This window comes from Phyllostomus discolor, chromosome 4 (assembly GCF_004126475.2).
Source record: "Phyllostomus discolor isolate MPI-MPIP mPhyDis1 chromosome 4, mPhyDis1.pri.v3, whole genome shotgun sequence".
Classification (NCBI taxonomy): Eukaryota; Metazoa; Chordata; class Mammalia; order Chiroptera; family Phyllostomidae; genus Phyllostomus; species Phyllostomus discolor.
The window spans coordinates 14,130,575-14,141,847 of NC_040906.2; the positions used below are offsets into that span (position 1 = coordinate 14,130,575).

At 50.2% G+C, this 11,273-nt stretch overlaps 1 protein-coding gene across 1 annotated transcript; it reads right to left on the minus strand.

The window, feature by feature from the left end:
• Window positions 1-8,321: 8,321 nt before the first annotated feature.
• INHA (inhibin subunit alpha) lies at window positions 8,322-11,242 on the minus strand. Its single transcript, XM_028510987.2, has 2 exons — window positions 10,890-11,242; window positions 8,322-9,325 (listed from the first exon to the last, which is right to left on the minus strand). Exons 1-2 carry the CDS (start codon window positions 11,158-11,160, stop codon window positions 8,496-8,498), a joined length of 1,101 nt encoding a protein of 366 aa, XP_028366788.1. The 5' UTR covers window positions 11,161-11,242; the 3' UTR covers window positions 8,322-8,495.
• Window positions 11,243-11,273: the final 31 nt, after the last annotated feature.

The following is an 11,273-nucleotide window of genomic DNA, read 5'->3' on the forward strand; positions in this document are numbered from 1 at the left end:
GCCCTTATGAAGAAGTTCCTGGAATTTTATTTTAACCAATAGGACTGAGGCTTTCCCCACCCAATCAAAACTACACTACTCTGACCAATCAGAGCAGCCCTATTCTGACCAATCAGGGCAGTACCTTTTGGACCAATCAAACTGAGATGATTTAGAGCCTTCATTTGCACGAGGACAGGTCACTCAAGGACTGGGGTGGGGATTTATGTCTATATAGGCCAGTTTCCCTCTGACTGTGAGAACACCCTTCTTTCCAGGGAAAGATAGTGTCTCCCTGGCTGAGGTGAAATGCCAGAGCTACCTGCAGGGGGTAGAGCACAGCTGTCTAGCTGGAGAGGGGCCTGGCCTCAGGGCTGCCTCATAGCCATGCTGTTTTCACAGCCATGCTGTACCACAACAATGCTGCACCAGAACTGGGCTGTTCACACCATGCTGTTTTTATAGCTGTGCTGTATTACAATTGAGCTAATTTGCACTGGATAACGTTTCCTTTTTTTTAACCATATTCTAAATTGGGGAATCCTGTTGGCATTGAATTGGCATCAACCACCATCAGCTGACCAGCCTTTTTCACGTTATACCCTCTGACAGTAGCTCTTCCGCCTCCCTCTTCCACATTTAAGGACACTTGTGATTAATGGGGCCCACCCAGATAATCCGTGATAGTCTCCCTATTTTAGGGTCCTCAGGTCAGCAACCTTAATTCCATCTGCAATCTTAGTTCTCCCCTGTGATGTAACATGACATTTTCACAGGTTCCGGGGGTTAGGAGGCAGACATCTTTGGGGAGGGGGGCCGTTATTCTGCCTAAGACAGACATAATGCATGTGATGATGGAGACAGTGCTATGAAAGGGGATTCTTGTCCAAGTGTTACCAGTAGAAATGGGGTTCTTGGAGTGTCATGAGAAAAGCATTTGGGGGACCACGCATAGGAGGATGAGGTGTAGTGGTAAGACTTACTGAAGCTGGGCCACAAAAGAAAAAAAAAAGACTGCCCCCAGGTTCCCACAGTCTGTGCCTCATGCACCATCAGGTGGTTCGGCTCTCCTGCTGTGGAAGGAGTCCAGCCTTGTCTTCATCGAGCCTAGTAGAAAGGCCAGGGTCCAGAAATTCTGTGCCGTTAGTTCAGTGCATGCCAAAGGTTAGTCCAGTTCAGTCTCTGCCCCCATCTGGCTAGCTTAGTCTCTGCTCCCTGCTATGCTCCAGCCAGTGCTGCATTTTGCCCCCGGTTCACGCTTGGAACCCGCGCTTGGACACCCGCAGCTTCTAGGCTCACGTGGCAGCTACAGAGAATGCACGTGTGCTAACTAAGAGAGACCTTTGTTAAGCTTTGATTATAGTACCTGAGGCTTTAAAAGTGACCAATCTCTTTCCCAATCCTTTGTGGGCTTGTGCTGGACCCTCCCCCAAAACAATCCATTTCCTAGATTTTCAGGGGTTCTCTGTCCCTTATGCAATCCAATCCATTTCCCTTTATGTTTGCCACCTAGGCTCCCACTGTGCAAGCCGCAGGGTAGAAGGACCTCCCTCTGTGCCATCTTGGCTTGGAGTGCGCATGCTCCCAGAAGAGGAATTTCCCCCTTTATTGTTTATTCCTACCCCCCCCCCCCATGGTTCAGGTAAATGGACTGGTTGTACCCTGGGAGGACTGGAAAGCTGGTTCCCTAAACAGGGGACAATGGAAGGGTGTTAATCCTCTTGTCAGGGATTCAACTCCCCTGGAGTGCATGAAGCTGGAGCTGTGGACCTAATTAAGTGTAGCCAGTTTTGCTCCCTTCTTTTTCAATACCTAGGAGGAAAGGAAAGCACCAACTTGCAGAAGACAAGCTGCCAAAATAGCACCTACTGGACAGTTACAATAAATGTTGACATACACCCTGACATTATCCTGAAGGGACCAAAATTCTGCCACCTTGAAGCTGCTTTGGGGGATATTCATTTTAAGCTTGTTTATTAAGAAACAAGGACTCAGAATCTTTGATCCTCCCCCACTTTGCTGCCCAAGAGATTCAAGCAGAGAAACCTACTTCAGGGAGGAGATTTTAGGATGCTACCCTCCACCCAGACTGAATTCGGTATGATAAACAGAAGGGCTTCAGGCAGGTGCCTGTTAGCTAGACATGTGCTCTGTCCGGTTGTCTCTGAGTCACCTGGCGAGGCTTTTCTTCCCCTGTGTGCTCCCTCTCACTCAACTACCTGCCAATCGCCCATTCTCACTTCTGGAATTCAATACCCCGTTCCCCTCCCCTTTTCCCTTTGTTCAAATGTCTTGTATACCCAACGTCATTTTGCTGCAGTGGGAATTTTCATGGGATTTATTGTGCCTGTGTGAATTCCCTAGGTTCATGCATTAAACTTTCGTTTTTCTCCTGTTATCCTGTCTCTGCTAATTTGGCTATTAGCCAAGCCAGGAGAATTTAGAAAGTAGGAGGGAAAGAATATTTTTCTAGGCCACACTGTTTTACACCCACCCCTTTTGCTAAAGAGTACACAGTCAGAGACGGCAAACAGTCTACAGGGAATCTCAGACAAAGACGGGCTTCCAAGCAATAATTACCAAACACTGTCAGCAAGTCAGCATCTTGAGATATTAAATCAACTAAAACTTTCATCCTGTGAAATAGCTTATATAAAACAAGAGCAGGGTGTTCGAATAATTATAACATTCTTGGATGCAAAAGGATTTCACATTTGTCTTTTTAAATCAACTAAAAACCAAAAGATGATTATGAAACAACAAAAATCCCTCCAAAAGAATGATCAAAATGTGCGCAGTAATGGATACCAAGTGACCTGAAGGACTGAGCAAATAATGTTTTTCTATCACATCGTACAAGACAAAATATAAAAAGTATTTATTAAAAGGAAAAGCTAAAATATACAGAGGACGGATCTAAAACTTTCAATATATAAATATATATTAGATGAAACACATATATGTCAGATGAAAATTTTCAATGTATATATATTAGATGAAATGTATATTTCATCTAATAAAAGTTCACAGTAGAAATTAGAAAGAATGTGAGAGGAAGTTATATTCAAATAAATAAAAGAAGAAAATGTCCCAGAATTGAAGAAAACTATGTATATTCAGTTCAAAAGTGTCCACCAAATGCCAAGGATCTCTTAGACATCAAAGGTTAGTTTCAAAACTAACGTGTAGATCTACTGTAATGGAATTTCAAGTGCCGTGGTAAGGAAGAAATCTTGAAAACTTCCAATGAGGGAAAAACAAAACAGATGAACTGCAAAGGTATGAGGACCATGTTGCCGTTCAGTCTCTCACTGAAAAACAGGATGCAAGAAGAAAAGGAGGAGACTCTCAAAATTTGGAAGAAAACCATCTTTGGATCTAGAACCACATAAACAGCCCAACTATCATTCAAGACTTTCAGCTGGAAGAGGGGTTCGGAAAGTCTATCACCTACCAACTTACTCTGAGATAAATAATAAAAGAGGATAGGTCAACACTAAGAAAAATGAATCTAGCCCTGGCTGGCGTAGCTCAGTGGATTGAGCGCGGGCTGGAACCAAAGTGTCCCAGGTTCGATTCCCAGCCAGGGTACATGCCTGGGTTGCAGACCATAACCCCCAGCAACCGCACATTGATGTTTTTCTCTCTCTCTCTCTATCTCCCTCCCTTCCCTCTCTAAAAATAAATAAATAAAATCTTAAAAAAAAGAAAAATGAATCTAAGAGGAAGATGTGAGAGACAAAAATGACGGTAAACAAAGATAGTAAATGTGTTCAAACTACAGGGTGGGACAGAATGTCCCCCCCCCACCCACCCTCCAAAAAAGGAGGAAAGAAGAAACACTCAAAGGATAAGCCCGGGGAGCTGGCAGAAGGTGGCAAGGGCGGCACCACCCCACGGAGCAGGAGAGGCCGTCAGGGCTGTGGCCCCCAAAAGCACTGGATTTGCAGAATTTAATAAGAGAGTGAAGAGCTCTCATAGAAACCTCAAAACAACCACAGTGGTGGCATAACAAGAAATAAATTGGCCTTTGCAGAATTATAGGGAGACGAAGGGAAATGAAAATCTTCCACATCCGGTAGACCTGAAGTCACAGTCTTTAAAACTTCATGAACACCAGCCACCTCAAAGTTTTCCCACTACTGGGGATATGCCCACTCCCACTCGGTTGAGGGACTGACCACCGCGTCCCCTCACTGCAAGGTGCTATTCAAGGGGACGTGAATACAGTGGACCCCATATAATTTGACTTCAAGCAATAATTGCTTGAAGTCAAGCAATTGATAATCACTTCAAAGAGGCACAGGAATATGGGACAGTCCCTGTGAACAAAGCCTCAAGACGTTCAAGTGATGACAAATCTGAGTCATTTGCAGGTAACAATACAGATCGGGCCATTCCTCTCATACGTGGTTTGAATACATTTACAGAGAAATCACCTGCGAGATGTTCATTCAGATTTTGCTTAAACTGTAGAGCAACGGTTTCCATTTGTTTTTTCCTGTCTCTGGAATTTATTGAGGTGACACTGGTTGACAAACTTATACAGGTTTCAGGTGCTCAGTCCCACAACGCATCATCTGGAGAGTTTTGTGTGTTCACCACCCCCAGCAACAGTTCCCATTTAGATGATAGATAATTGAGACCTTGCAATAACCCCATGAATACTTAATTCCTAGAGTCTGATGAGAGAAGGGTGACTGTCTTTGCATGCATGCTTCTGAAATTCAGTGACTTATAATAACAGAAAGTCTTTAAAGTGGCATTACTGCTGGGAGAAGATTTCAAAAGAGACCCCCTCTGGAGCTTTTGTGACTGCTTCACAGTGGCCAGGTGAGCATGCCCTGGAAGGGAAGGGAATGACTGCTTAGAGACTGGTGAAGGAGGCTGCTGAATTGCCCAACCAGGAATTGCTCCCTAGCCCTGACGGGTGTGTCCCAGTTGGCTGGGCATCGTCCTGCAACGTGAAAGGTCACTGGTTCGATTCCTGGTGAGGGCACATGCCTGGGGTGTGGGTTTGGTTCTGGTAAGACAATTGATCGATGTTTCTCTCTCCCTGTCTTTCTCCCTCCTGCTCCTCTCTCTAAAAATAAATACATAAAATTAAAAAAAATGAATTGCCGCCTAAAGGGCAAAATAGTGCCTATGTAGGGAGAGAGAAAGGGTTTAATGTGAGAGACAATAAGGAGAAGGAAACAACAGTGCTTTTCTCTAGCCTCTGCCCCACCTTTGTGGGGTAACTATACCCTGCTTTGGGGATGTCACCTTTTTTCACCTTTAGCCCTTGTGCTTTAGGCTCTGGGCTGCAGGGCTGGGACACATAATGTAAGTTACTAACTCATTCTGTTCCCTTGGGCACCCTTCCTGGAGAAGCACGTGACCTTAATCAGGACAAGGGAGCCACCAAGACTCTTTCCAGGTCTTCTGCACGCAAACTCCCCCCATGCTGGGTAAAACAGTGTGATGAAGGCAGCTCGGACCCGGCACGGACGGAGCTGACCCAGGAGGGCATGTTGACCCTGTAGCTGGATCCGCGCAGCATCTTCGCATCCCAGCGTCAGCCTTGCCTCGGCCAGCTGTGCTCCTGGACTTGATATAAGCCCGTGATTTTTTTTTTTTTTAGATTTTTAAAAAAGATTTTATTTGTTTACTTTTTTAGAGAGAGGGGCAGGGAAGGAGAAAAGAGAGGGAGAAAAACATCCATGTGTGCTTGCCCCTCACGTGCCCCCAAACTGGAGACCTGGCCCACAACCCAGGCCTGTGCCCTGACTGGGAATGGAACCAGGGACCCTTTGGTTCACGGGCCAGTGCTCAATCCACTGAGCTACACCAGCCAGGGCTTTTTTAGATTTTTTTTATTGTTGTTTTATTACAATGGTCCCAGTTTCCCCCACCCCCCGTGCTCTTCCCAGTCCTGTCCCTCGCCCCCACCAGTGATTTTTTTTTTTTAATCTAAGCTTGTTTGAGTTGGGTTTGCTATTCAGACTAACTCTGAGTGAAGAGCATGCACAGGGTTCCTGAGGATTATTAGCCCTGGGATCAGGGAGGATCACCGAAGTGTGCGGCTCTTAGTCTCCTGGCCGGCTCTGAGGACGAAAGTCGTCTTTAGTCATGTCTGCGTCTGCCTCTCTTAGGGCGGGGCAGCTGTACCTCCTGGATCTGCTCAGTTAGCAGAGTCTAAGGCCTAGAGACCCTGGAAGGCGTGGCCCAGACCAGTGACTCCCAGACTTCAGGATTTCACGGATTTCACAGATACGGAAATTCCATCAGCAAAATTACAAAGAAAAATCTTAGGGTCCAAATAAGAACTTCCAAGGTTTAATTTTGTCATTTATAAAAACCTTAAAACAAACAAACAAACAAAAAACCACTACCTTCTCCCATCACCTCAATACCATAAAAGAAACAACAGTTCCGCACACACGCACATGGAAATGATAACTTGAGAAGAAGGGATAGCCCTTGAAGATGAAAATGAATACCTCTGGCTTGGTTGAAAGATACCACATTGTACTCACTTTCCTCCCTTCGTCTCTGACACATGAAAACTTTTCTCCAGCAGCACCACCCTGCTAAGCGACCCAGTGCAGAACGCTGTGCCCCTCAGTACTGTCCTCAACCTTTGGACCCCATTCACGTTCCGGGGACAGGGAAAGTCTGCACAACGCAGGGTCGCAGGGTCGTAGGTGGTCCTCGTGGGAGAAAGGAGAACCCTGAGGCCGCTAGGAGGATTGAAGATCCCAGGGAAAGGCCCCACACAGGCAGGGAGGATCTGACAAGGGTAGGGGGGTAGAGTGATGTTCAAGCAGGCTTGAAGCAAATCTCCCATTCCCCCACTCTGCATGGCCGGCGGAGCTGGTGGTCTCCGCGGTCCACTGCCAGCGTAGCAATCCCTGCAACCCCGAGCACGGCCTTGCTGCTACGCTGGGTGTAGGTGAAGGTGCTGGGAGAGACTCAGAGCTACCACAGGCAGATCTCCTCTCCAGGGCAGCAGCAGCCTTCTCTTGGATTCAGTGTCCACTGAGGCTACGGCGGGACCACCGCTGAGGGCTGTTCTGGTGGACTCCTGTGCTTGGAGAAACCATGTTTCATTCAGCTCAGCTCAGCTCCGCTCAGCTCAGGTAGGGGAGGTGTTAGCCCAAGGGTGCTGGGTGGGATTCTCTCCCCTCCACATCCCCTTCCGGGTCGTGCTCACCAGCCCACCCCATCCAGCTGGGTTAGGAGGAGGGAGTCTCTGATGAGTCAGTCTGTGAGCAGAAACACACTCCGCAGTTGTGCAGTATTAGACAGTGCTCTGGAATTTCAGTCCCAGGGACCTGAGCATCCCCAACCCTCCCCTCCACCCACAGCTGCGTTAAAGGGAGACGGGGTGGAACCAGACCAGCTGGTTGAGAGCCAGAGCGGGGGTGGGGCAGGAGTATAGCAAGACCCTGAGGAGGAGAGTGAACAAAGCAGGGAGGAAGGTGTGGCGGGGGTTCCCAATGGCCAATTACCGCAGGCAGAACAAACCCAATGGGAAAAGAAAGGGGCTCTTTGCACCGTGCTCTGGACGCGGCATGTACACAAAGTGTGTACAAAGGCTCACACAAGAGCACGCGTTTTTCCAGCACAGGATCTGGCCTTCCTTGCATCCAACATTAAGGACTGAGTGGGGTAACGGAAAGGTACACAGGGTGCATCAGGGAGCTGAATGTTTCAAGAACCCAGGTCCCAGCACAACTAGGCTCACGGAGGGCTACGTCATGAGCCAGTGACAGATTCGAGGGAGTTCGAGGGCCCTCAGCAAATTAAAACCCTCAGGTCTTCGTTCTTCCACCTCCTCTCCATCCTGGCCAACTTGTGGACACTGCTTTATGTCCCACCCAAGCTCCTGAGAAATCCAAGATCTTTCCAGCTCTGAACCTCTGCCTTAGTGGGGCCCCAAGGCACGATCTCTGACCGGTCTTTCAATCACCTGACCTCCAGCTAGGTGCCCATTCGCTCGGGCAGAGAATGGCAGGGGAAGGGCCTCTGGCTCTCTCAGATGCAGGTGCTCTGCGAGCTTCGGCTGCTTTTAGGTGTGGCGGCGCAGACAACCTGACCCATGTATCAGGTCCAGCCCACACGAGGGCCAGTTCTGTCTCCAGCGTGGCTGTCAGGAGCTTCAACCAGCTTTTTGTCACCCCCAGATGTGGTAGCCTCCCACCAGACATGCATCCAAATCCAGCTCCCGAACCCCAGATCTCCAAGGTCAGGTGAGGCTAAGCGACCTGAGATCTCCCAACCCCATTCTGCCAGGGCTCAGACCTCCCCGCCCCCAACACCGCGACCGTGTCATAGAAGCCCGAGAATGCAATGCCAAGTCATATGCACCGGGTTGTTTATTGCCACGTTACCCACGGGGCAGGGGAGGAGGGGGAGGGCAGCCCTCAGGCAGAGAAGTGGAGGGAGGAGGGAAATGGAAAACACCTATTTTCCAAATTCTGCCATTGCCCCCACCAGGTGATGGCGCGGGCTCCACCGCCAGCAGGACGCCCTCAGACACAGACGCAGTGCTGCGTGAGCAGGTTGGGCACTGTCTCATACTTGAACGAGTAGCCCCCATCAGAGGTGGTGCGGACATGCAGGGACCTCATGGTCCCGGGGAGAGCGGCACAGCAGGGCTGGGCCCCTGGCACCAGAGAAGGAGGCTGAACAGGGGTTGGGGGAGGTCCCGGGACCGGCAGGGACAGGTCTGGCTGGGTGGGCAGCCCGCAGCCACCGTGGCAGTAGTAGAAGATGAAACTGGGAGGGTGTACGATCCACCGATCCCAGCCCAGCTCCTGGAAGGATATGTTGAGGGCTGCTCTGTGGCAGTGCGCATGCGCAGCGGGTTCCTCCGGCAGCCTCTGCAGCAAACGCAGGGCAGCGGGAGACCAAGGCCAAGGCAGCGGGGGAGTCGAACGTCGGGCTCTTTCCCCTCCACTTGGTGGCTTGGCCCGCGTGTGAACCACCAAGAAGGGCGTGGTCTCAGGCCGGGCTGAGCAGGAACAGAGAGGACATCGCAGCAGGAGCCCGAGGATGGGATGGGTCAGCAGGGGGAGTGCGGAGGCGGCCAGACGCAGCACAGCCCAGCGAGGGGGTGCCTCGCCCAAGGACACGGGCACGGTCATGGGACCTCCAGACGACAGGGCCAGGAGGCTTAGCAGGGGCCCAGAACTGTTGGAGGCTGCTGTGCCCTGACTGTCCAGGCCTGTGTGGAACCACAACTGGGCCAAAGTCACCTGGCGGCTGCGTGTGTGCTGGGACGGCCGGAACAGATACGTGAAGAGGCCCTCCTCGGCCTGCGGACGCGCTCTGGCAGCCGGCTGGCTCTCACAGCTGGAACCTGCAGCGGACAGAGGGTAGGAAGAGGACAGCCCTGACTGAGAACCTGGGACCCCTCCTCCTCGACAGGAGGTAAGGGGCTGCCATTCAGGAGCCTGCCAAGCTGGCCACTGAATGCTCTGCCAGACTCAGGGACGGTCCAGTCTTGGGAGAACAGACAGAGGCTCCGCATTTGTTATTTCATCATTAAAGGATGGTAAAAACACAAGACATTGCCAACTTCTCTCTCCAGTCACTTTACCACTTAATTAATATTCCCATCAGCAATGTGCAAGGGTCCCTGCCCCTTTTCCCAAAACAACTCTTGGAATTGTCACTTAGACTTAAATTTTTGTTCATCTGATGGTGTAAGAGGGCAGTTGAATGGTGTGTACACAAGCATTTGTTATATTACTCTTTACGTCTTTTTACATGTCAGAAATATTGCAGGATAAATTCTCTAAAATAAGTCCACTTTAGCCCCGGCTGGTGTAGCTCAGTGGATTGAGCTCAGGCTGCAAACCAAATGGTTGCCGGTTTGATTCCCAGTCAGGGCACATGCCTGGGTTGCAGGCTAGGTCCCCAGTAGGGGGCCACATGAGAGGCAACCACACATTGCTGTTTCTCTCCCTCTGTTTCTCCCTCCCTTCCCCCTCTCTAAAAATAAATAAATAAAATCTTTAAAAAAAAAGTAACCATAAATCCCTATTGGAAAAAAAATAAAAAATAAAATAAGTCCACTTTATAAAGGCAAGTTAACACCAAAAAGGAGGGAGAGGAAGAGCAGGAAGAGGAGAAAGGATACAGCTAAGAATAAAAGACAGTGCTTTCTAAGAAAGTGCAGTTGGCATCCTTACCCTGACAGGTACACAGGCTACACTAGACAAGCATGAACCAGGACTGGTTGAGAAAGTGGATTCTCACATTATAAACCTCACAGTTGACCCATTTTACAGATAAAGAAACTGAAGATGAGAAAGGTAAAGTAGCTTGTAGCCACTAAGTGGCCAGGCTAGGATTCTGTGCTGCATTGGGTCCTCTCTAGAAGAAAGGTGGGCCGGATTACCAGAAAGCCCACCTAGAGGAGACCCTTACGCACTGAGTTAGAGGAACATGGGGAGGTGAGAAGAGAACTCAAGAGATGGTGAACTGAGTATCCCAGAAGGGTTTCCCAGCCAATCCTTCTCCTGCATGCCTGACGTCTGCCCAAGTCTCAGCTACTTAGGGCTAAAGAAACAAGGTGGAGCGTGGAGTAAAGACAGAGAGAGGAGAAAAAGCAGCAGAAGGGGGTCCACACCCACATATCTCTGTCTCTACAGACCCTGGCCTCCCAGGCAAAAATCCCCCTAATGCCTCCTAAGGAGCCGTGCCCTCTGACATACCACCTCCCTGAATTCTGAGAGGCAGGCATTACTGCCCATTTTGTGGACGAGGAGACAGAGACTCAGGGAGGTTTAGTAACCGGCCCACTGTGGCAAAGCCAGCTGAGTGGCAGGTCTGGGATTCGAACTGAGACCTGCCTGCCTTCCAATCCCAGGCTACGGACCACACCGCTTTTCAGAGTCGCCGTTCCCCACCCTCATTACCTGGAGCTGGGAAAAGGATGGCCTGGGAGGCATCCTCCTCCTCAGCCTCAGAGCCCCTCTGCATGATGCCCCCCGCAGCATGTCTTCGGGGCAGCCGCCTGACTCCAGGGTCCCCGCCTTCACCGGTCACTGCCGGGGGCCCCAAGGCATCCAGGAACAGGGCCTTCACCTTGGCCAGGACAAGTTCCCTGTCCAGCTCCGGCCCATGGCAGCCATGGCCCCCTTGTGGGGCCCCCAGCACGAGGAGCAGCAGTGGCAGCTGGGGCAACATAGCTCACCTGTCCCCGCCAGAGGGAAGCCCACACCCTGCCCTGTGCCCTTTTGTCAGGGTCTGCCCCAGGCCTCCCCTCTGTCCCCTCCCCATCCCACCACCCGCCCTCTTCT

Bases quoted from the DNA above. Each gene is read 5' to 3' on its own strand.
- INHA (XM_028510987.2), bottom strand. From the start codon at position 11,160: ATGTTGCCCCAGCTGCCACTGCTGCTCCTCGTGCTGGGGGCCCCACAA. The intron at 9,326-10,889 runs GTAATGAGGGTG...TGTCCGCTGCAG, and splicing joins CATCCTTTTCCCAGCTCCAG to GTTCCAGCTGTGAGAGCCAG.